The sequence below is a fragment of the Halictus rubicundus genome, chromosome 3 (assembly GCF_050948215.1).
Source record: "Halictus rubicundus isolate RS-2024b chromosome 3, iyHalRubi1_principal, whole genome shotgun sequence".
Taxonomy (NCBI): Eukaryota; Metazoa; Arthropoda; class Insecta; order Hymenoptera; family Halictidae; genus Halictus; species Halictus rubicundus.
Window position 1 is genome coordinate 21,099,482 of NC_135151.1, and position 26,755 is coordinate 21,126,236.

The following is a 26,755-nucleotide window of genomic DNA, read 5'->3' on the forward strand; positions in this document are numbered from 1 at the left end:
TCATTCGGCCGTCCTGCGCGCCCCGCCTGTGATTTATCGTGTACACCGGAACGGGGACACGCGGAAAATTAATTAGCCGATACAATATAATAATCGTTGCGCGGGCATTAATTGCCCGGGCATTATCGGCCCTGCCGCGTGCGCGCCGCTCGAATCGTAATGATCAATTAAGACTTTTGTTTGATCGCAGGTAGAACCGGCCAGCCGTCGAACGGTCCAATAAAATGACGATGGATGTGAGCAAAAGCGAGCCAAGCAAAAAGGGGGCGGCGCAACAGGAATGCGCGGGCTGCGGCAAGGTGATCACGGAAAGGTAAACGGCCCTGATTGATCACCGAGATCCTCGCGATTCCAACGAAAAATAGGTTCTCGTTCATACCGGAGAATAACCTGCTGTGTTTCGTTGAAGGTACCTCTTAAACGCGTTGGACATGTTCTGGCACGAGGAGTGCCTCAAGTGCAGCTGCTGCGCGTGCAGGCTCGTCGATGTTGGATCCTCCTTGTACACCAAGTCCAATCTTATACTGTGCAAGAGGGACTATCTAAGGTGAGTGTCATCAACATTGTGCACTCTTCGTTGCTCGGGTGACCTGAAACAGGTCATCCAAATCTGTTGGCGATAGAAAACAGTGTGTCAGTTCAGTCAGTTGACCTTCGACGACCTTCGATGACCTTGACTCGTAGGTCACTGTACGCGTCTTGAAACGTCCTATTAGATAGCACGCAGAAAAGTATATCATTCTAATTTAAAAAACGGAGATGACCTTCGTATGTCCTCTACGCGTCAACCTATGAGAAAACTATTAACATGGAATTATGCCACCCCCGAAACCCTGCAAGTTTCGTATAACACATTTTTTTCTATCACCGACAGCAATCGAGTTATTTCGGTGGCCTGTTTAGGCGCCTCAGCCTGTATACCGGGTGTCCTAATGTTGAACTTCCTTTAAAGGAGATCTGAAAATATTGCTGAGGTCATTTCAAGCAATTTTTTCCTTTACGAAAATGTTCTGCGTGGCTTTGTTCAGGAGTTATTAACGAAAAGCATGGACCAATCAGAGCGCGGCTACAGTGGACGAATTCCGGCTCGGCCAATCCCGACGCTGCACTCAGCGGGACCTAACGCCGAGCCGGAATCCGTCTGCTATATTCGCGCGGTGATTGGTCCGTGTTTTTCGTTAATAACTCCTGAACAAAGCCACGGAGAAGATTTTTGTAAAGGAAAAAATTGCTTTAAATTACCTGGGGAATCACATTTTTGGGACACCGTGTATGTATTACAAGGAACTATACAATTGAAGATAGATTTTACTAACAATATTTACATTACTAATAATATTTTTGTTCTATTGATTAGAGACGTTAAGGGAAGCTTTAGTTTGTTAATTTTCGCACATTTTGGATACTTTAAAAAAATTTAACTTCAACTTTCTTTACTCAAACGAGTTGAATATTGTTTGTAAATTGACATTCTGAAAGACTTCTGTATTCTACGAAAGACTTTATTGATACCACGTAATTTGATTCGTTGCCTTATAGTGTATTCTTACTACTTCTGTTGAAGTGTTGATAAGAACATTGTTACAATATTTTTGAGTGATTAAAACTGTTGAATGAAGAATTACATGCCCATTTAGCTACGTTCGACTTAGAACATTTTTGTATTTGACATAAAAATTGGCAGTCGAATTACAAATACTTCATTTTGGTGTTTATTCCTATTATTGCCATATAGTGTATTCTTACTATTTCTGCGTTCCTCATTTTCCAATTTAACAAATATTTTTATCAATCGTTTAACATTGCGCCAAAGCGTTGATAAGAGCATTGTTACAGTATTTTTGAAATACATGTCCATTTAGCTTCCACATCCTACCGATCGACTTAGAAAACGATTGTATTTGACATAAAAATCGGCAGTCGAATTACAAACACGTATTCCGCGTTCGCGGACAAATACATGATCGAGACATCGACTCCTCCATAGTATACTTCATTTTGGTGTTCATTCCTATTATTTCCATATAGTGTATTCTTACTATTTCTATGTTCCTCATTTTTCAATTTCACAAATATTTTTATTAATCGTTTAACACTGCGCCAAAGCGTTGATAAGAGCATTGTTACAGTATTTTTGAAATACATGTCCATTTAGCTTCCACATCCCACCGATCGACTTAGAAAACGATTGTATTTGACATAAAAATCGGCAGTCGAATTACAAACACGTATTCCGCGTTCGCGGACAAATACATGATCGAGACATCGACTCCTCCATAGTATACTTCATTTTGGTGTTCATTCCTATTATTGCCATATAGTGTATTCTTACTATTTCTATGTTCCTCATTTTTCAATTTCACAAATATTTTTATTAATCGTTTAACACTGCGCCAAAGCGTTGATAAGAGCATTGTTACAGTATTTTTGAAATACATGTCCATTTAGCTTCCACATCCCACCGATCGACTTAGAAAACGATTGTATTTGACATAAAAATCGGCAGTCGAATTACAAACACGTATTCCGCGTTCGCGGACAAATACATGATCGAGACATCGACTCCTCCATAGTATACTTCATTTTGGTGTTCATTCCTATTATTGCCATATAGTGTATTCTTACTATTTCTATGTTCCTCATTTTTCAATTTCACAAATATTTTTATTAATCGTTTAACACTGCGCCAAAGCGTTGATAAGAGCATTGTTACAGTATTTTTGAAATACATGTCCATTTAGCTTCCACATCCCACCGATCGACTTAGAAAACGATTGTATTTGACATAAAAATCGGCAGTCGAATTACAAACACGTATTCCGCGTTCGTGGACAAATACATGATCGAGACATCGACTCCTCCATACTATACTTCATTTTGGTGTTCATTCCTATTATTGCCATATAGTGTATTCTTACTATTTCTGCGTTCCTCATTTTCCAATTTCACAAATATTTTTATTAATCGTTTAACATTGCGCCAAAGTGTTGATAAGCGCATTGTTACAGTATTTTTGAGATACATGCCGATTTAGCTTCCACATCCCACCGATCGACTTAGAAAACGATTGTATTTGACATAAGAATCGGCAGTCGGATTACAAACACGTATTCCGCGTTCGCGGACAAATACATGATCGAGACATCGACTCCTCCATACTATACTTCATTTTGGTGTTCATTCCTATTATTGCCATATAGTGTATTCTTGCTATTTCTGCGTTCTTCATTTTCCAATTTCACAAATATTTTTATCAATCATTTAACATTGCGCCAAAGCGTTGATAAGAGCATTGTTACAGTATTTTTGAGATACATGCCGATTTAGCTTCCACATCCTACCGATCGACTTAGAAAACGATTGTATTTGACATAAGAATCGGCAGTCGAATTACAAACACGTATTCCGCGTTCGCGGACAAATACATGATCGAGACATCGACTCCTCCATATTATACTTCCGTTTACCTCGAAGCACCTTGACACAGCATTCCATTACGGCCCCGTAAAGTCAATAAAGGACACGCGGGGGCGCCGGAGGAATAGCTGGCTCACGTACGAGCAGTCCGGGCGAGGAGAACGGAAGCAACAAATCGAATTTTACAGATGAGTTTCCCTTATTGAATACATCCACGTCCCATATAAACAGGAGAGGGCAAATAAACCGTGTTGAGATTACAAAGTCCCGAGGGAACACGCGCAGGTGGCGGCGTCTGCGAAGACCGCGCGGTCGCTATCGAGGTGGTCTTTATTAATGGCCTAATATTTGAAGATGGCATATTCGTGGCGGCGGTAAGCTTCTTGGTTCCCGCTCTGTGCCGACTAAAACTCCTCGCTAATATCGCCGACACGACGGGACAGCGAAAACACGAAACCGCGTTCCGGAAGAAACAAAAGCAATATCGTTTCGGGACGGTCGCGCGCGGCGTGTCCTTGCCATAATAAAATCAGTAAAAGTATCCTCGTTTTCCTGACTGCGCAGACTATTCGGGGGCACCGGGCATTGCGCGGCCTGCAACAAATCCATACCGGCCTGCGAACTTGTGATGAGGGCAAGGACCAATGTCTATCACCTGGAATGTTTCGCCTGCCAGCAGTGCAATCACAGGTAAGCTGATCAATGAAACCTATTCTCGTACGGACAAACAATCGACTATTGTAAAATATTTTAAATACAAGGGCTGTTCCAAAAGTTCCGTGAAAATAATTTTTATTCGTAAATGGAACGTTATAATTATTTAATGCAAGCGTAAACTTGTTATCAAGATCCTCTTTATCAAGTTATCTATTCACTGCTTCGCAATACTTGCAAAATACTTGAAAATGAAGCGCACAATTCGATTTGCTGTATTTTTGTTGATTTATTTTGGGACTTTTGTGGACGTATTCACTGACTCTCTGTGCAAGCAGAATGTTGATAAGGAATCGTACAAAATAACGTCTTCGTGGCGATGAAATATATTTCGGAGTATTAATCGGAAATGCTATTTTGACGGATAAAAGAGAATTCGTGGAAGACCGGATTATTCCGGCCGTGTGTTAATCAGAAGCGTATTCGGATACGCCGAGGATATTATTTTATTAAATTATACCGAGAGGCGGTGATTAAAAATTCACACCCGAGGGTGGCGGGAAAGTCGCTGATTCGGAGGAGGTATTCGTCGTGGCAGTTCATCCGTTTAACAATTTAATTCGAGCCAGCCGGGGCTGCGCGCCTGGGGGGGAGGCTCGGCGAAACTTCTGCAGCACTTCGCAACACTTCGCTTACTTATTTACAGCAACCAAGTTAAGCTGAAACTCGTTCGAGCCTGTGTTTAAGTCGAAACACCTCGGCGAATCCGCCGGAAGAAGATAATCGGCGCAAGAATCGGGAAGCCCCGAGTGAGCCTCGCCTCCGTCAGGCTGGCTAATAAAGTCGAATTAGTTACACCGCGGCTTTCGTCCCTTCTCCGTCCCTTTTCCGTCCCTTCGACGGCATCTGTCATCGACGCCCGCCCGAGACACATTCACTGTCACTCGTGCAAAACGTTCGAGTCCTTTATAGCTCGAATGGACCAGTTCTGAACGACGCGATGCACGTGAAACTATGGTTGTCGCTGGAAGATGCCACACATATTATTACAAGCGACGAAACACGTGGGATAAATTGGGGAGTGGTGGCCCACTTTATTTTAGAAAATATCAGTACGTTGTAAATTTAACCGCTGTCTACAATTTTTTAAAAATATATTTGTAAAGGTAGCTACAGTAACCGACACAGTGGGGCAATATTAATCCAAAAATTTTTGTTTTCATTATTTTTTTTGTGGAACCGTTACCAACCTATTAATAAGTAACCGACACAGTGGGACAATATTAATCCAATGATACAAATTTTTGGTTTTAATTATTTTTTTTTGTGAAACTGTTACCAATCTATTAATAAGTAACTGACACAGTGGGGCAATATTAATCCAAAAACTTTTGTTTCTAATTATTTTTTTTTTTTTGTGGAACTGTTTCCAAGATATTAATAAGTATCTAACACAATGGGGCAATATTAACCCAATGAGAAAAATGTTGGTTTTTAATTTTTTTGTGGAACCGTTACCAACCTATTAATAAGTAACCGACACAGTGGGACAATATTAATCCAATGATACAAATTTTTGGTTTTAATTATTTTTTTTTGTGAAACTGTTACCAACCTATTAATAAGTAACCGACACAGTGGGACAATATTAATCCAATGATACAAATTTTTGGTTTTAATTATTTTTTTTTGTGAAACTGTTACCAATCTATTAATAAGTAACTGACACAGTGGGGCAATATTAATCCAAAAACTTTTGTTTCTAATTATTTTTTTTTTTTTTGTGGAACTGTTTCCAAGATATTAATAAGTATCTAACACAATGGGGCAATATTAACCCAATGAGAAAAATGTTGGTTTTTAATTTTTTTGTGGAACCGTTACCAACCTATTAATAAGTAACCGACACAGTGGGACAATATTAATCCAATGATACAAATTTTTGGTTTTAATTATTTTTTTTTGTGAAACTGTTACCAACCTATTAATAAGTAACTGACACAGTGGGACAATATTAATCCAATGGTACAAATTTTTGGTTTTAATTATTTTTTTGTGAAACTGTTACTAACATATTAATAAGTAACCGACACAGTGGGGCAATATTAATCCAAAAATTGTTGTTTTTTCATTATTCTTTTGTGAAACTGTTACCAACATTTTCATAAATAACCGACACAGTGGGGCAATATTAATCCAGAAATTTTTGTTTCTAAACATTATTTCTTTTTTTTTGTGGAACTGTTTCCAAAACATTAATAAGTAACCGACACAGTGGGGCAATATTAATCCAAAAATTTTTGTTTGTCATTATATTTTTGCGAAGCTGTTACCAACATTTTCATAAATAACCGACATAGTGGGGCAATATTAATCCAAAAATGTATGTTTTTAATTTTTTTTCCGTGAAACCGTTCCCAAAATATTAATGACATTTGCGTATGATTAAAATGGGACCAAACTCGATACAATTTGGATTATGTTTATCTGTTTAATATACTGTACGATACAAATAATTGTTTAGCCCTTTTAGCGCCAGGTTTATCAAAAATGGGAAGCGGAATTGTCCGTCCAGATTTGTAAATAAATTTTCGCGGTAATATATTGTGTGCAGCAAATTTGGTTGGGATCTGGGAAATGCTGGGAGAGTGAGAGACTAAAAAATATACAACTCTTGTAATTTTCATTATTTTTTACTTTCAAAAATCACACATGTACCTCAAATACCAATAAGTACGCGATCAAAATCCCAGTGGGAAGGGTTAAATAGTTTAAAATAAAAAAAATGTTTGCTAAAACGGCTTCGAAGACCGGAATACCCTCTTAATACCCTATTGTACACGATCGATGCGCGCTCGCGTTAATTTCGGGGCGAACGTCGGCCATCGAATATTCCGGGAATAATTCCGGCTAGGAAAATTAATTAATTTGCTAATTTTGGATTATCGGAGCAACGGGCTACGTACCGACGTCTCTCACTGCGGGCCCCGTGTGTCCTCCTTCCCCTCCTTCTGGCCTGCCTCCTAGCCGAGCCCGCGAGATTCGTTAGTTTTCCCGGGAAATTAGTCGGCGGTGATTTGCATCTGACGTGCACCTCCGGGCACCTGCACGTCGCTCGCATAGTTCCGAACTCTGACTTTCCACTCGGATCTTCTCTCTTGGATGGATGTCTCAGCGCCCCCTCCGCGCTTCCACGTCAATTACGGACGTCACGCTTGGAAATTTCAGCGAGCCTCTTCCCCGAAGGGTTGAACGGATCCAATTTTTCAGGAATTCCAGAATTTTTTCGCGAAGCGCAGCGACCGCGCGTCAGCTGTGCCCCGCGAGAACTAAAAAGAGTACCGGACACGCGATTGATAGAACCGGAAATCGTCTGCCTCCCAGTCTCCTCAAAATTTTTTTAAACCTAATTCACAATTTGGCGAGCCACCGTGATCTGTTACTCCACCATTTGTAGAACAATTCATCCGAAATTGACTTATATTTTTTCAAATTTATTTATACACGCAGGGTATACCACTTTAACACTAGGTTTACGCAGCACTAAAAGCGACTATTTTGCATTACTTTATAAAAATAACAAGAACGTGCTACCCACATTTTTAGCAATACTTTTAAAATAATATACAGGGTCATCCGTTTTTAAACGGCCAAACGTCAACCAGCTATAGAGGACCCCAAATGAAACAACTTTCACCCCTAACATTTTTTTTTATTCGGTCTTGATTTTTAGATAATTGCAGAAACCCGTCATTTTTTGCGTTCACTTAAGATTAAATATATTAGGACTGCAATTATGTATCTTGATGATTTTTCCTTTGTTTGGTTTAAAATAAATAGGGGCATCTTTTTTATTAAGTCAACTTTTTTGTATGACCTTTAGATTTGGGGTCCTCTATAGCTGGTTGACGTTTGGCCGTTTAAAAACGGATGACCCTGTATACTCAAAGAAATAAATTTGCTAGATAATTTCTCATGTATGCATCCTTAGAATCTTCGCAATGTTAAATTAAAAATACTCGAACCCGTCATTTTGACGGGTCCCGTAAACCTAGTGTTAAGTGTCGCACGCAGTCATTTCCGAAACTATAACTCGTTATTAAAAATATTTCAAATAGAACCCACTCCATCTCGGTACAAGTGTTTCCGTCTAGCTAAGTTTTGAATAGTGCCAAGTGACCTTGAATGACCTCGGAAGAGGACAGTGTCATAGGTGAATTCGCCTCGCGCTTGCCTAAATAAAAACATACTGTTCCGTGTCGAAAATAGAGGTCACCTTGAAATCTCGGAAACAGAGTGAAGTCTAGTTGAAGTATTTCCTACAACGAGCTACAGTTTGGGAGATAATTGCACAATAACAAACCTAATTGCATAGCATGTGTGTTATTTTGAAATATGGTCAAACTGAACACAAAATTCTTTAAAATTTGACTTATAACGATTGTTACTAGTATTTCCTTTATTGATTCCCCTCGGGGTTACAATTCTGTACGCACTCCTTCCGCTCTTACCTTAAACTTAAACTTAAGCTTAATCATTAACCTAACCTACCCTAACTTAACTTAACTTACAACCGCCAGAGTCGTTCTCTAACCGCTAGTCGTTCCGTGCTCTATAACGATTGTTACTATTAGGACCTTGAATAAGTTCTCGCTGTTTCTTTTACAAAATAAAAGCTTTATTTAAATTATAAGGAACAAAAACATTTCATTCAAAGTATTGCCCATCACTAGCGACGGCTTTCTCCCATCTTTCTGGCAGTATATGAATTCCGCGTCGGAAAAACGACATGTCTTTTGAGGCTATCCAAGAATCGATCCATTTTTTAGCTTCTTCATGAGAATGAAAGCGCTGGTCAGCTAGGCCATGTGCCATCGAACGGAATAGGTGAAAATCAGAAGGGGCTATGTCAGGTGAATACGGCGGGTGGGGTAGAACTTCCCATTGAAGCGTTTCCAGGTAGGTTCTCACTGGTTTTGCAACACGAGGCCGAGCGTTGTCAAGTAGCAAAATCACTTTGTCGTGTCTCTGCTCGTATAGCGGCCGTTTTTCTTTCAAGGCTCGACTTAAACGCATCGATTGAAGTCGATAGCGCTACCCCGTGATAGTCTCATTCGGTTTGAGCAGCTCATAATAAATTACACCCTGCTGATCCCACCAAATACAGAGAAGAAGCTTCGAACCATGGATATTTGGTTTTGCAGACTATGTTGATGCATGGCTGGGCTTACCCCACGATTTTCTACGCTTTGGATTATCGTAGTGTATCCACTTTTCATCGCCAGTCACGATGCGGTGCAAAAAACATTTTTTTTTCTGCCGTTGAAGCAGTAGTTCACACGTGAGAAAACGCCGTTCGACGTCTCTCGGCTTCAATTCATACGGTACCCAATGTTCTTGCTTCTGGATCATTCCTAAAACTTTTAAACGTTCTGAAACGGTTGACTCATCTACTTGTAATGTTTTTCCAAGTTCTGCTAGCGTCCGACATCGGTCTTGATCGAGTAATTCCTCCAACTTTTCGTCTTCAAATTTTTTCGGTGCGCCAGAACGTTCTTTATCCTCAAGTTCAAAATCATTATTTTTGAAGCGTCCAAACCAGTCTCTGCACGTCGTATCCGACAAAGCATTGTCACCATAAGTCTCAACAAGAATTCTATGTGCTTCAGCTGCAGATTTCTTTTGAATAAAGTAGTGCAATAAAATTCCCCGCAAATACACTTTATTTGGCACAAAAGTAGACATTTTCAGAACTAAGAAAAAATTGCTTTGTTTACACTAAAGTGAACTACCATACACTGAAATATAAGGTTAGATACACTACTACCTTGCATGTGTGTTACCATTCGAAATTCCACGAACGGGGTACTGCTACTGCCATTTTTGAAGAAACAGCGAGAACTTATTCAAGGTCCTGATATAATATAGCATTCGTTATAGCCAGTACGATGCACAGACGTTGTCCCTGAAGGGTTGAGAATCTTCTTGTATTTTCCTTCAATCGTCGAAGATTGCTTTCCTCTTTGTCGTCACATTAAACGGACCCCTCAAAGGGGTAGTCGCGCGACATTTCGCGCGCCTAATGTCAGACGGCGGCATTTCCCTGACCTTCCCCCGTCCTCCTGGAGCTTCCGTCTCGGATTAACTTCCGCTCGACCGATATCAGCGTATCGTGCGGCCACGACACGATACGAAACGCGGCTCATACTGTCGCACGAGCAGCCCCGCGACCTCCGCGTCGGATTAGTCGGACTTCGGTTAGCGGACGAACGGGTTACACGTTCTCTTCCTGAATTGCGAATATAAATCCCCCATTAAAAACGAAGCCTCTCTCGATTGTGTGGGTGAGTCCTATCGCGGCGAGAATAAAAATACACGGAGAGGAAAAAAAAAAGAAAATCGCGGCTACGGAGCCGCGGACAAAGGACACCCCCGTTCGCCCCCGTGCCCTTTGCCCGTCGCGACGCTAAGCAGAGCGGAGCGGAGAGGGGAGGAGAGGAGCAGCGAGCACGCCGCACGTGACTATCGAGCGAAGTCGATTACTGCTTAAAGATACGTCGAAAGTATACTTTCTTTCGTGGTCGAAGGTAACGTGCAACCCTTAAGGCGGACCATTGGTTAGGGGTCGAAGCGGTTGACCGTAGCTAAAACGGAAACGGATGTGGCCGTTGGGTCACGCGATCTCCACGAGCCGAGCATAAAACACCTGAGTTGTTTAATCATACGCTCCCAGACCGAGTCCGTACATCGTAAACTCGTAAGGGTAGGCCTCCGTCTCAGTTGCCCAAACGTGATCGCTATGTTCCTCTTGACCACCGAGATCTACACCGCGATAAAACGATCGCTTTCAACCGTTAATTGACTCGTCCATCAATAACCGGTCGTTAATAATCACGAACATGACAAATGTCGTGTTTCTACAAATGCACCATATTCTTTAAAATAAATTTTCATAATCATCATCCTGGGAACCTTTGCTAGCGTTTTGCGGTTAATTAACCCCTTACACTGTAATATCGAATCAGGAAAGAAAGTTTCACTGTGTGAAACAGACATACAGTAAATTCTCGATATACAGGGTGTTCGTTTGAAAACTTTTCAGCGGAATATCTCGAGAAGTATAAAAGATACTAGTATCAGTTTTTATTTGGGTGGCGTTTTCGAGGTTATTTGAAGGTCAACTTTGTTTTTTCAAATGGAAACCTATATAAGACCAGCCGAGTGCGCGGATAAAAAAACGTATCCTACGAAAATTGCTGGTCCCTTTACGTACAATAAGATCCCGTAATAAAAAATATAGGTTGCCATTTGAGAAAACAAAGTTGACCTTCAAATGACCTTGGAAACGCCACTTTTCGAGATATTCGGCTGGAAAGTTTTCAAATGAACACCCGTCCAGGAGACATATCCGTGTTGTAATGGACTGGTTTACATGCGGTAACCGTTGTTACAAGTGCCTGATTTAGGTATTTCCCTGCATACAATGGTTACGACTTTTGGTTATCAAAGTGATTAAAATAGTTTTCGACTGGTTTTGCAATGTGTGGCATTGCTATACTAAAAAATCACTTTGCGTACAGGAATATTCTAGATGCTTTCTCTTTCAATGCTCGATTTAAATTGACTATAGTGTATTCTCGATATATGTCAACAACACGGGTATTACCAGCGTCGTGTTATGTTTACACTCCTCGGCGTCCGAGGCCTCTCGTATACCCCGCAGTAGTAGGGATAATTCCGCGACGTTTATCACCCAGGCGTCCGCGACATATATCGAGAAATCACTGTGTATTCAAGCGGGGATTCGAAAGTACTCGACAGCAGTCGGTCATGTAACCGTTTTCTGAACACTCCGGAACGAGTGGAAGGCTAATTGTGAAGACCGATGCTATTGTTAGAAGATCAGCATGATCTCGGAAGTGCGACTAGCTGGTACGGCCAGAAACTTCCAGAGGAGATAATGGACGGACGAGTGGCAATTAAACTTGTTCGAAGGTCTCGAGGGACGACGCGGAAGACGCGAGACGCCGAAGCTTTTTCGACTTGCGATCCGGCCGACGTAACATCGAGCGGTCCTTTGTCTACGAAAGCGAACCGGGTATTGTCGGGTCGGTTCTACGGCTCCTCCTTCGCAGGGGTATAGTTCATTGTTCGTGCGTATATTGTATTTAGGCATTACGAGTCGAGCCGGTTTAATTGTTATTGTTCCGCGGCGCTTATCGAACTGGCTGCCCTGCTGCATTCCCACGCGAGTCATCGCCTAGCCTCGCGATTACTCGAAAATCATTAAACTCCCTTCAACCGGGTACGAAACGCCCAAGCAACCGACGGGAACTGTTAAAACAGATGCGAGTTCGGATAACCCGATGACGAAACCTGTCAAAAATGACGGAACCGTGAACGTCTACGACAAACGGATCCCGTTCCCGAGGAATATTAGACTCATCCCCTAGTTGCACCCGTGACGACAGCGTTTCCGACGCTCGGCACAATGCAAGGTAAACTTCGCGTTACGAATTCACGGTTTTTAGAAGGGTAGCAAAGAGAGAGAGAGAGAGAGGCGTATCGTCGTGGTCTGGGTGGAAAGGTCGGCAAGGAGCGGAGGCGGAGAGGAGCGAGTCGCGTAGAAGGGAGCGGCCATTTTGTTTCCGGTGTCCCGGGAGCACTTCCGGTCACCGTCACGCAGTTCTGCGTCGCGAAGTGCCCCCGAGCTCCTGAGATCTCCTTCCACGATTATATTCAAATTAAATGCAGGAGTCTGACCGGTAATATACTGCCGCCAATTTAGCTACAACCCCCCGGAGGGTGGTTCGCCTTACCTCGTTCGCCGGCCATCCGACTTTAGTGCCCCCGGGAAGAATCCGGAGAATCGTTTCTATCTGATCGTGTTCCGATCTTGCGTGCCGAAAGTCGCCACGACCACGGCGAAGGCAAAAGATTCGCGCGCGACCTATGAAATTTCCGCGTTTCTTTGTTTACTCGTCGATTTCCTGACGCGATCGAGAAGGAGGGGTTGGGGGAAGAACAATACCACCGGACCGCGACGATAGAGGTGACCGGTGCAACGAGAGAACAGACTGATCGGATCGGGTGGATATGAAATATTGAAGACCCCTGGGAAAACAACACCTCTGCCTCGGGAAAATCCTCGCGATCGGCAATAAATGGCGGACAGACAAGGAATTCGCTTCCGGTTTTCGATGCAAAGCTTGCCCGCGTATCGCGTTCAAGCGCCGCTGCGTCCGAACAGTTGGGTTTCAGTTGCACCATTTTCAATGGTGATAATCCGACGTAACGGGGACCTCGTTGCACGTACCGAACCAGCTTTGTCACCGGATAACCTAGACTCGCATTGCCGGCTCCGGTAGCGACAGCGATAGACCCCCAACCCCCCGCTCCCCCGCCCCCATCCGACTCTCCCGTTCCCAGCCCGACGGTTTCCACCCCCTCGCGGCATCAACCCACCCTCTTTCAGCCAGCCGGTTTCATCCCCTTCGTTGAATCTGCCTTCGAAACCGGCCGCATCGTGTTGCCGTGAACGCTGAAGCGCGCCCGCGCGCCCCGTTGCACTACTTCGCACACAAACTCGCGGTAATAGACGTTCCGGCGCGATTATAAATGAAACGCGTGACACGTACGATCGAATTACCTGAACGATCGCTCGAACGGACTCTCACTGCCGGAATGATGGCCGGCCTCGCCTCCGGGAAAGCGAGAGCTATGCCCTTCGGTCGTAACGAGTTCGCATTCATCCTGGACCTAGCCTCCACCCGGTCTGATAAGTATAGTCGAGAAACTGCATTTCCAGTGTTGAATCCTGAGCCTAAAAGAAAAGTCTCTACTCGCTTTGGTTTGCTCTAAAGTTTCATTGAATACAGTGATTTCTCTGTATATGTCGCCGAGACTTGGACGATAAACGTCGCGAAATTATCCCCACTACTGCCGGGTATACCCCGTGAGGGGCCGAGAAGGTAGAGAGGCTTTGGTGTGTCACCTGAACGCTCAACCCGTGTTTTCTCGATATTTGTCCATAACACCCAGGGACATATATCGCATAGAAGATATTAGTCTTTAGTACACTGTCGAACGTGGAAAAGGACAGCGAAGTTCTAGTGGCCTCGATTTATGGCTCCCCATGGGGTGTACCCCGCGACAGTGGGGATAGTTCTGGGACTCCTATCTGCTAGATATTTGTGACATGTATCGAGTAAAGACTGTAAACACGGAATTTTACGTTTCGATGTATTCTTCTATGTTTGTAAAGTCCAATTTTCGACGCTTTGGACAGGAAAATTAGTATGATAGTTCTAGGACTTGTATCTGCTAGATGTTTGGGACATATATCGAGTAAAGGCTGTACACGGATTTTTACGTTTCTATTTATTCTTCTATGTAAAGTCCACTCTTCTACGCTTTGGACAGGAAAATCAGTATGATAGTTCTAGGACTTGTATCTGCTAGATGTTTGGGACAAATATCGAGTAAAGGCTGTCAATACGGATTTTTACGTTTCGATATTATATCAGCTAGAAGAGATATTATTCTTTGGTACACTGCCGAACGTAGGAAAGGACAGCGAAGTTCCAGTGGCCTCGATTTATGGCCCCCCATGGGGTATACCCCGCGACAGTGGGGATAGTTCTGGGACTCCTATCTGCTAGGTGTTTGTGACATATATCGAGTAAAGACCGTAAACACGGATTTTTACGTTTCTATTTATCCTTCTATGTAAAGGCCACTCTTCTACGCTTTGGACAGGAAAATTAGTATGTACACGTGAAGTATGCGAATAGGTAAGTCCGTGTGTATGAACAGCAAGTAGGATTGTTTCACGGTTACACGTGTGCCTCGCTGTTACGTCGACATCGCAGAATCGAGACGCACCGAAGCGACCACTGCACATGGTAATCGGAGCCAAAAACTCTCTGAGTTTAATTGAACGCGATAGCCGATACAAACTGAACATTGCGGTCAAATGGCAACAGGTTCGGTAAAGGGCGCCTAGCTAAACCGAAAATACCAAATAAAATGTTACGACGATCCGACGCGACGCGGCGGAACGAACAAAAGAGCAAACTCGCCCCGGCGTTTCGTAGAACCGGACCGTAGAAAATTAAATCTAGGAATCAATTTTTCCGTATACGGAACTGGAGCCAAGATATCCTAGGATATATCCAACGATAATCTGAAAACATTCCGATACTACGATTCCCCCATTAAAAAATCCGATCCGTGCAATTATTTGATGACCCTACCATATAACTGTCTTTTATTTGGGTTACAGTAACTCGATTTACAAAAATAGGAATTTTTGGAATTTAGTGGACTGTGTGTTGGTACAATTCAATAAAAATGGGTTGGTACCATTTAAAGCGGTAAGGGGATTAAGATCTGCAAGACGCACATTTTAATTTTTCATAGCGGGCTCAAATGAAAAACTCTCGGAAAGTGCCTTTTTTATTTTATCAAGTAACTCCTACCATCCGCAATTTTGCTAAAATCTGTTTTGCATCCAGTAAATCAGTGCTTCTAGTTGCTCGAAAGTACAGTGAATTCCCGCTATAAGTCCCTACAAGCCTCCAGTCCTACAAAATAATTCTCACTATGTTCAATATTTTCCAAATAAAAAGTACACAATAAAAATACATACATAAACACTATTTTTAAATAGTACACAGTATTTGAAATAGAAAATCTCATCAGAAACTTTTTCTTATAAATAAAATAATTTATTTGCATGACTATAGGCATGCTTTGAAAATAAGATAAACTATTTACTATTTAAAAATAGTGTGAATGACCCTCGCGTCTATATGACCAGTGCTGGGAAAAATAGTATTTGAAATAGAAAATCTCATCAGAAACTTTTTCTTATAAATAAAATAATTTATTTGCATGACTATAGACATGCTTTAAAAATAAGATAAACTATTTACTATTTAAAAATATAGTGTGAATGACTCTCGCGTCTATATGACCAGTGCTGGGCAAAATAGTATTTGAAATAGAAAATCTCATCAGAAACTTTTTCTTATAAATAAAACAATTTATTTGCATGACTAGAGGTATGCTTTAAAAATAAGATAAACTATTTACTATTTAAAAATAGTGTGAATGACCCTCGCGTCTATATGACCAGTGCTGGGCAAAATAGTATTTGAAATAGAAAATCTCATCAGAAACTTTTTCTTATAAATAAAATAATTTATTTGCATGACTAGAGGTATGCTTTAAAAATAAGATCAACTATTTCGCCCAGCATTGGTCATATTGATCATTCACATTTCCATCGTGCACTGCGTATCTCAAGCACAACGTCCCGCGAGAACCAGAGATTCCTCCTAAATGTCACTCGCCAGAACCGTGCAAGGGACTTATATCGGGAATTCGCTGTATTCGAGTCGTTCGGCGCAATTTGAAAAAAGTTATTCTTCAATTTAAATGGCGTTTCGAGGCCACTGTAGATCCGAGTACAACGGTAGGATGAACGTCTTCGAACAATTGTTTTCGGCGATGAGATCGAGCGGGTATCGCGATTAAATTCTCCGATATCTTCGCACGAACACGTTAATCGATCGGGCCGAGCCCGTGAACGTGGCACATTTCACGCAGCCGGTACGGATTGTTCGCCGAGGGTGCTTTTGGCGCTGACAATACCGCAATGCACAGGTTGGCCTAATAAAACTATGATCGCCGGATAAAACAGTGCAGTGCATGCTGGTAATTAGCGGTATACATAAATCATTGGCAACGTAGCACGTAAATGTATACACACACGGCAGCGTGTACCCGCGCCCACACCGTTGCCCATTACAAACTCACGCGCCGCCCCCCCCCCACCCCTCCGGCTCCTGACAATTCGAGCAAACCGAGAGCCGACGTGTACGTATATAACGTGCCACGCAACGTTGCACGGTTGTGTGTCGTCCTCGGAATCTTCGCTCTTGTGTCAACGTCAATATCCATTGAAAAACGAGTGGCATGCATCGCGCGGCGGCCGAGCCTGCAAACAAAGTGTCCGATATAAATCCACCGTTGCGAAGGAGGAGAACCGAATTGAGAGGAAAAAATAGGCTGTGTCACTGAGAAAAAGGAAAAAATTAACAATTCAACGATTTTGCATAATTTTATAATTTTTGTATTCTTGTCATCGTTTATTCTCGTCTCTATAGACGAAACGAGAAGAGAGCGACGGTATTGCTTCCTGTGTCGTAATTACAGTGAATTCCCGATATAAGTCACTGCGGGCCTCGCGTTTAAAGGTCACTGGGACTACCCATACCACCACGGATAGTGACTTTTACATTTCCAGCGTGCACTGTGTATTTCGAATGTAACTGTCGGCGAGAACCACAGATTTCGTCTGAATGTCACTCGCCAGAACCGCGCCAGTGACTTATATCGGGAATTCACTGTATTTAGTTTCTATTCGTCTGATTCGATGGAGCATCGATCGAACTTTGTAAAATTATGATCGCTAAAATAGAATGATGGAGGATGCAGAGTTTCCTGCAAGCCTTGAGAAAAGGTACGGAGAATTCCCGATATAAGTCACTACGAGCCTCGCGTTTAAAGGTCACTGGGACTTCCCACACCACCACGGATAGTCACTTTTACATTTCCAGCGTGTATTTCAATGCATGTGTGTTTCAAATGCAACTTTCGGCGAGAACCACAGATTTCGTCTGAGTGTCACTCGCCAGAACCGCGCAAGTGACTTATATCGAGATTTCACCGTAATTCGCCAGTCGCTCGGCGAGGCTCGCGAAGAGAAAATAACAATTCAACTATTTTGCAAAACGTATAATAATAAGGACGGAACGAGAAGGAAGTGAAGGTATTGCTTCCGGTGTTGTAACTAATTCGCCAATTGCGCGGCGAGACTCGCGAGAAAAATAACAATTCCATGATTTTGCAAAAGAAATAATTGTAAAGACGAAAGGAGAAGGAAGCGACGGCATTGTTTCCAGTTTTGTAATTAATTCGCCAGTCGCTTGGCGAGGCTCGCGAAGAGATAATAACAATTCAACTATTTTGCAAAACGGATAATAATAAAGACGAAACGAGAAGGAAGTGAAGGTATTGCTTCCGGTGTAGTAATTAATTCGCCAGTCGCGCGGCGAGGCTCGCGAAAAAAATAATAGTTTGATGATTTTGCAAAAGGGATGATTGTAAAGAGGAAAGGAGAAGGAAGCGACGGTATTGCTTCGAGTGTCATAATTAATTCGCCAGTCGCGCGGCGAGGCTCGCGTTAGGTTAAGCCTTGGATTTTTGAAGTGCTCTCATGCAAAGTGATGGCTTAATCTCCGGTTTAGGGGTCTTGTTAGAAAATGGACGTAGCTAAGCCTTGCATGGCTTAAACGGGGCATTAAACTCTTCCCGTCTACGGCGTACACATGCCCTATATCACTCTGACAAGTTGCGATTAGTTCGCCCCGCGTAATGTCAGCTTACCGCCTTAACGATGCCTCGCGTTTTCTGCCCGTTTTAATATTTCATCGCGTGCATCGTCGCGTGGCCGATTCCGACGCGATTTACGCCGAAGAAAACGGGACAAAGTGACGAGCGCGCCTAACCCTTCACGCCCTAGAACGAAGCTGGAATAAACCTAGCCGTCCATTTCACAACTAAACTGTCGACAATTGCACTCCGGCAATACTTCTCGCCAGTGAACACTGACACCGTCCGCGAACATCGTTCGGCCATTGCAGAATATGTTGTCGCTTGCACTATTAGGATGGTGGACAAATAATTACGGTTCTCCTTCTCGAATTTTAAAGTTATACACTTTGCTTCATAACACAAATTTTTAATAACGTCGAATCACCGTTGTACAATCAACTTTGGTGTGGCGGTATAATCCCTGAAACAGTTCCGAGCTGCGAAGATATGAGATTCAGAAAAATGTCACGAGCGAGAACATGAACAGCGAAGCCAATGCTTTCCAAAGTTAATATCAACACACATCTCGTTAACATTCAAGAAAATTTATTGTTCTAGGAGGCTCTCGTGTTGCTGGACTTCATCAACGAAACTAGGTACAGTCGGGCCGCTTTTGTTCGAACCGCGGAACAATAGAACAGAGGCGGGTCCGCGATGTTTGCCTGACCCGTCTACAGATTTCGCTGGCCCAGTTTCGCATTCGAAACGTCAACTGGTACGCGCAGAGACGCGAGCCGGTGGATATAAAAATATTTCAAGCCGTAGAACAAAAGGTTTGCGCCCGCCGGAGAACGCAACCTAATGAATCAACGGGCGCTCTGTTGATATTAGCAGCCGGCGGCGTTCTCCGGCGGCGATGCACGGGCCGCGAGCGGGAAAGTAGCGAACGAAGCGGTACGAGCGAGCGCGCGCGCGCGCGCGTTGTGTCGGTGCGTGCGGTATGAAGCCCGCACGACAGAATAATTAACGAAACATCAAATTCCGTTAAACGCGGGAAATTAATCGAGCAAACACGAAATTAGCTGAAGCGGACGGCAGATACGCGGCGGCACAACCGGGAGGCCGGACACGTACGCGTTTCGGTATCATCCTCGCACGAACGCACACCTATTGGCGTTATGCGGTCGCCGATAAAACGATACCGAAATTGCCGCGCTGCGGCGAACATCGTTATAGAAATTAATGCGATTTCCCCGGAGCTATCTACCCCCTACCCCCCCCCCCCCCCTAGCCCCGTTTAGATTTACTCTAACAGTAATCGAAAAGTAATCGAGTGGATCCGTGACCCGCGAGCTCCTCCGCGAACGAGGAATCCCTCTCGCAAAACCGTCGATCCCCGCGCAGCCCTACCAGGAAAGCTTGACAATGGTCGAGGGCGAGAATGACGTTTCACAAACACCATTCGTTCCCGCGTCCGGGCATTACACGCGTATAAACAAGCAGCGGCGTGCCACGGAACGTAATTTTTTCTACGGCGCGCATGACTCGGCATGAGCCGAGCCAATTACGAAAAACGACGCGTTGACGGCTCGACGTTGCACAGGTCTCGACGGCATTAACAGCTCGGGAACAACGTGCTCGCCCGCCGTGTCTGTAACAAACCGACACCACCGAAATGTTATGCAACAAACCATCGCCGTCGCGCCTTGCTTCTGACTAGAAACACGGAAAAACTCGCGCCCCTGTCGACATACAACAAATTATTGGCGTTAGACCGTCGATGCACTCGGCTACAGGAATATCCGGATACTGTGCTCTCCGTGAAAATGTAAAATAGTCGAAGGAATATTGGAGCCGTTGATTTTGAAAGTGGTCCATGTCTATTTGTTAATTAGTTTTTGTTGCACATAAGTAGATGCGATAATTTTGGACACGTGAGTTTTCGCAGTTAGTTCAATAATTGAAATCATCGCTTTGAAAGTGGGCCAAGTTCAATCCATTATTTTAACACTTTTATCAAAAAGTGCCGGAAAGGTAATAACTTTGTTCTAAATGTAATGGAACAAGAGTATTTCGTATGAACAAAATTTTTCGAGGACGCCATTTTTAAAAGGATAAGAAATTCTAACGGAGATACAATAAGTTGGTTAAAAATATGCTGGATGCGTTTTTTGAGAGATGAACCGTATGAAATTTTCTATGAGATGTCAATGGATGAGAATGCAAAGTTTAATGGATTTATTAAGAAAGTTCGAAAATATTGTATTGACACCACTTTATAAAAATATAAGAGGAATTACAACAACAAAGTACAAGGACATGATGCACTTACTACGATACAGTAAATTGTTATGTAATTTGTGTACTGAGAAAATGTCCTGAATTGCATAAATTGTGTTTTTGAAGTGTTGTAAAGATATATAAAGTAAATTGAGTATTGTTTTGTCAATTTGAAGCATTTTAAATTATGTCGAATGGACTTGGGCTCTTTCAAATTTTATTACGAATCGGGTTGTTAACTTTGAAAGTGGCTCAACGCCATCTTTGGTAAGAAAACACATATTATTCACTTAATAATTGCTATTATTTTTATAGGAACTGTAAAATTTTTATAGTATGTTATAGTACAGTTACTTTATTTTTATAGTATATTTTTAATTTTATTGAAACTCAAACCCTTAAATATCTCAATTTAAGTATAAGTGGACTTTGGCCACTTTCAAAATAAACAGGTCATATAATAATTAGACTGCTGATGTTTTGTGCAATCTCCAATTTTTATAGACAAATTTTCAAAAAGCGTAATAAAATCATATTTTCATTGGGAACAGCTTATGCAGATCCGAAACTAGTAAAAATCGTACTAAATTCTCCCGGATTTTATATTATAGCATTTTCTGAAAATTTCTATTAGCCATAAATGCATAACCATCCACGGTCCAGTTGGGATACGTTGAATTACAATTTTTAGTCAATTTATAGTTCAGTTTATGTTTCAGTTTTTGAACATTTGATCTACTCAGTTGATGGATTAATTTTGCTAAAGTAAATAATAATTCTAGGGTCACGGAAACATTCTGATACCACCTAAGTTTCAGAAAATTTCAGTTCAATATTTCTAGAGGGATTCGTCAATCTGTATGAATACTGAATAAATATATTTTCCATATATTGTATTGTACATTTCGTTACTTGTGTAAGGTGATACTTGCAATCTTTGCTTTTAGTGCTTCAATCGAGATAAGTGTTAATTAGAACGAATGCTAAAATATGAATTACCAATAACATTAAATATCTATATTCTCATTTTTACCCAGCGTATAACATTAATATAAAACTGGTAGCATGTGTGACGAGAGCGACGCAACGCGCAGCGAGGGGAAGTTTTTAACTGTAAATTAGTTAGCGCGGGTATGTGACGAATGCTGTAATAACCAAAGCGCGCGGTAATATCGCGTCAATTAATACCCGCCCGTTAAACAAATTCTTCGAAAACAACGGAAATCCAACGGTTGCCGATAGGAATGGCGATGGCGGCGGTGGAATCGAGAGCGGGTAGGGTGGCGCGATAAATAATGAGAGCGCGAGAGATCGGCCGTGCTCGCGCGTGACCGTCGATAAAATAATAATTACCGGCGACAATGCGCCCGGTACAAATTGCCCGTTAATTTTTGCCGATAAACATTCGTAAGCCCGCGTAGAAGCGAAAACCGTATGGACGCGACGCGTAAATAATGGCGAAAATACGATCACGAAAAACGTGCGCGCGCGCGCCTCATGCATATATACGCGGGCATGGGTGAACGTGTGTGTCCGTGAACACAGAGCGCGGTCGAACGTGCGGCGGCAGAGGTTAGCCTCGGCGTAAATATCACTAGACAATAATTTCGCATGGTTATTAGCGATAATAAAATCCCAATTTATCGAACGATGCCCCCGGACCCCCCACCATCGCGGCCACGCACGACCGCGACGATTTATAATCTGCGCTCCGAGTGCTTCGTCACGATCATACCATGCAACGAAACAATGCGTCGATATTATGGATTGTTGGAAAAATAAATTCGACCATTAATAGTATCGAGACCTCGCGATTTATCGGAATATCGGTTTCGGAATGCTCCGCTCGGCAGATTAACTATTCGCAGCATTCTTCACGTATGGAAAGCAGGATGCAGGGAGAGGACCTTTGTCCTTGCATCGATCCTTTTATTCCCAATGCTATTCCGGCTACGAAACCTAATCCCAATTTTTGAAGTCCCGAAGGCCGCCGCACGCCATTCGTCTTGTCGTCTCTTTCTCTTGCGTAGTCATAATTGAGTAATATAACACAGTTGGACTCTTGCTACGCTCAGTATATTTTCTTGTCAGTTCTAAAAGAAAATGGCTGACGCACAGACAGTAACTCGAGCCGCAGTGGCTGTTATTATAAAGAAAGAGAAAAATAAGCGGAGATCTCGAAAGAAGTTATTAAACGAATTAAGATTAAAACCTGAAGATTAAAACCTGAAGTGTCTACGCACGAGCGAACATGTTTACAATGAACTGCTTCAGGTTATATTTCCGTGCATAACGAGTGCAACACTGCGTTTTTGTCTGCTCAAGCTTTGGGAGTAATTATACCGAATAGACTATACATTTCCCTTCGCTGAACTTTTCCATCTTCTCTTTTCGAAATCGACTTCGACGAGGGCTAGCTTTTTGCCTGCTTTATAATGCCAAATTTTAAAAAAGTGTTCCGAATAAAACAAGCGGTGTTTTCCAAGAATGACTCGGGGAAAATGGCTGCCACCTGGATTAAGATATTTAGCTGAATTTTCTAAATACCGTGAGATAATTTTCTGTATAAAGTAAATAGAGTTTCCCGAATTTTTCAACTCTTTAACTCGATGATGTACGGATGTTTTGAAGAAAATCGAAAGGGTTGTACAGTCCGAGGGAAACAACGCGTGGCGTTCGGATCGCAATGAAACTAAGGCGCAAATCTGACGCTCGTTCCTCTGTGACACATCGGTTTCTGAGTTACACAGCGTCTGCGGCAGACACGCCATATCTAGTGGGCTGCAACGGAGTTAGACGACTCGGTATAATATCACTTGTCACGTCCAACGTCAGTTCGGAAACCTAGACTATTCGGTTGTTGTACGGTTGCAATAACGTTCCGCCCGTAGCCGAGCCGAGCGTATAACTTGCGTCGCTCCCCGACAGCTCGTCCGGTTCGTTTGTGACAGTCGTAAAGGATACGACGTTCGCGGTCTGTCGATATCATTCGCGCGCTCCCGCGAACCGTTATCTATTAACCGTTGTTAACTATTTCTGACACGATAATATAACCGCGTCGCGTTAATTCACGTCTCCGCGGATTACTTTTCACGCTGACTGACCGCACACTGGTCCCCTCGAACGATCTCGTTGTTCGTACCGATTTGAACACTACTTGAAAGTCTAAGGGTATAGTAATTCAGTTCGTCGGATTCGTTTTGACATCAGCTGCAATATTACGAAGTGGAAAATACATATTTAATTCTTTCTAGACTCAAGGTGACCTTCGGATTTCGATGGAATAAACTTTTTTTGGAATTTTTTTTATTGGAACCTCAAGATCGCTTAATGTGGATTAACTTTTGTTGAAAACATTTTTTTCTTAGATTATCGGAAGTGCCTGAAAAATCAGGATCAATGGACGCGGAATATTAAATAGATTCTCCATGGTATCAATAAGAGGAGAACACAAAAAATTCATAATAATTTAATTTAGGTCGTAATTTAGGATTCGTTAGGATCTCGTTGGATTCATTTTGACATCAGCTACAATGTTACGAAGTGAAAAATACATATTTAATTCTTTCAAGACTCAAGGTGACCTTCAGATTTCGATGGAGTAAACTTTTTTGGAATTTTTTCTATTGGAACCTCTAGACTGCTTAGTGTCGATTAACTTTTGTGGAAAACGTTTTTTTCTCAGATTGTCGGAAGTGCCAGAAAAATCGGGATCAATGGACGCATAATATTAAATAGATTCTCTATGGTATCAATAAGAGGAGAACACAAAAAAATTCATAATAATTTAATTTAGGTCGTAATTTAGGTCATTGGATTCGTTTTGACATCAGCTACAATATTACGAAATGGAAAATACATATTTAATTTTTTCATGAATCAAGGTGACCTTCAGTTTCTTATGGAGTAAACTTTTTTGTAATTTTTGTATTGGAACCTCTAGACTGCTTAGTGTCGATTAACTTTTGTTGAAAACATTTTTTTCTCAGATTATCGGGAGTGCCAGAAAAATCGGGTTCCCTGGACGCATAATATTAAATAGATTCTCCATGGTAACAATAAGAAGAGAACACAAAAAATTCATAATAATTTAATTTAGGTCGTAATTTAGGATTCGTTAGGATCTCGTTGGATTCGTTTTGACATCAGCTACAATGTTACGAAGTGGAAAATACATATTTAATTCTTTCAAGACTCAAGGTGACCTTCAGATTTCGATGGAGTAAACTTTTTTGGAATTTTTTCTATTGGAACCTCTAGACTGCTTAGTGTCGATTAACTTTTGTGGAAAACATTTTTTTCTCAGATTGTCGGAAGTGCCAGAAAAATCGGGATCAATGGACGCATAATATTAAATAGATTCTCCATGGTATCAATAAGAAGAGAACACAAAAAAATTCATAATAATTTAATTTAGGTCGTAATTTAGAATTCGCTAGGATTTCGTTGGATTCATTTTGACATCAGCTACAATGTTACGAAGTGAAAAATACATATTTAATTTTATCAAGACTCAAGGTGACCTTCAGATTTCGATGGAGGAAACTTTTTTTGGAATTTTTTCTATTGGAACCTCTAGATCGCTTAATGTCGATTAACTTTTGTGGAAAACATTTTTTTCTCAGATTACCGAAAGTGCCCGAAAAATCGGGTTCCCTGGACACATAATATTATATTGATTCTCCAGGGTATCAATAAGAAGGGACCATACAAAAATTCATAAAATGTAGAAAATGCTTGTTCCAATCGCAATTGTTATTAAATCTCGCTAACTTCATAGTGTACAAGTATGATGGATATTTAGAAGGCGATATATGTAAGTTCGATGAACATCGATATAACATCGTTGACATTTTACCAAATGATCAGTTGATTCTTCGATCTGGCCCAGCTTGTGACGTATCGATATCTGATCGAGTTGCAGCGACTCTCGTTTTTCCGACGCGACGGTCCCGGGGCAGCGTCGTCGCCAGCGAGATAATAGATCGGTGTGTTCATTGAGAAAACTTGGAAAAAGTTGGCCGGAAAAGCAACACGCCCGGACAACGTAAACCCCGTGGTTCAGGGTCCCGTCCAGTGCATCAATTTCAACTTTACTCGGTATCCCTCCCCGTTTTTAGAGGACGCATTTTCTTCCACTTAACTTTCCCGGCGATAAGGCCGAGCCCGACGACGACGACGACGACGACGACGCCGTCGTCGACGAGATGAGGGAGGACCAGGGGTTGCCCGAACGCATGCAAAGTAAAGTTGCTCTTTAGTTCGTTAGGTCAGGCCAACCGGAGAAGGGGGACGCTTTCCGCTTTACTTAGAGGACCCGAAGCTGAAAAGATAACCTGGGAACATATATTTATGCATTCGTTTCTGACAGCTTGCTGGAAGTGGAAGTTCACGAGTTTCCGAAACGAAATTCAGTTACCGTCCCCGTCTTGCAGGAAATGATTCGATCGTTTTCTAATTGACCGTTCTAGATACTGAATTGTAGAAATGTTAACCCTTAAGTGCATAGGTAAACTAAATATTAGGAACATGATCCTCCATGCATACATGGGGTCCATTCAGGACCCCACTTACCTAATTCCTTGCTAACTTTGATCACAGCAACAATTTATTTCTGTAAACACATTAAACATAACCTAAATATTGACAGAAGCAAATGGCTGAACTCTCGGTTCACAAATCGCGCGGCTAAAAATGTTAACCCTTAGCACTCGGATGGCGATTGTAAGGCGCCATTAAAAATTTCTGTATCATTATTCAAAATATTTTTGACACTATCAGATATGTTTGTATTTAATAAATTACTGAACACTTCGGTATTGTACGAGTAAATTGCACGATTTTCGTATGTATACCATGCAAAAAAAAATCTATAGAAGGGAAATATTCTAGGTCGAAAGAAATGTTTCATTTTGGAGTTAAAATTTCTTCTCCTTTGCGGACCCCACTCATGCATTTAAGGGATTCCAGACAAGGTGAGACAAGAAATGCACAGAATCATTGATATTCCGAAACGAAGATG

General features: G+C 42.1%; 1 protein-coding gene across 1 annotated transcript in view; it reads left to right on the top strand.

The window, feature by feature from the left end:
* The first annotated feature begins 200 nt into the window (after positions 1-200).
* Positions 201-26,755, top strand: part of LOC143352945 (LIM domain only protein 3) — a 64,430-nt gene continuing 37,875 nt past the window's right edge. The window contains exons 1-3 of the mRNA XM_076786000.1: positions 201-313; positions 410-547; positions 3,982-4,107. Coding sequence (XP_076642115.1) covers positions 225-313; positions 410-547; positions 3,982-4,107 — 353 coding nt within the window. The 5' untranslated portion in view covers positions 201-224. The remainder of the gene's footprint in view (positions 314-409; positions 548-3,981; positions 4,108-26,755) is intronic.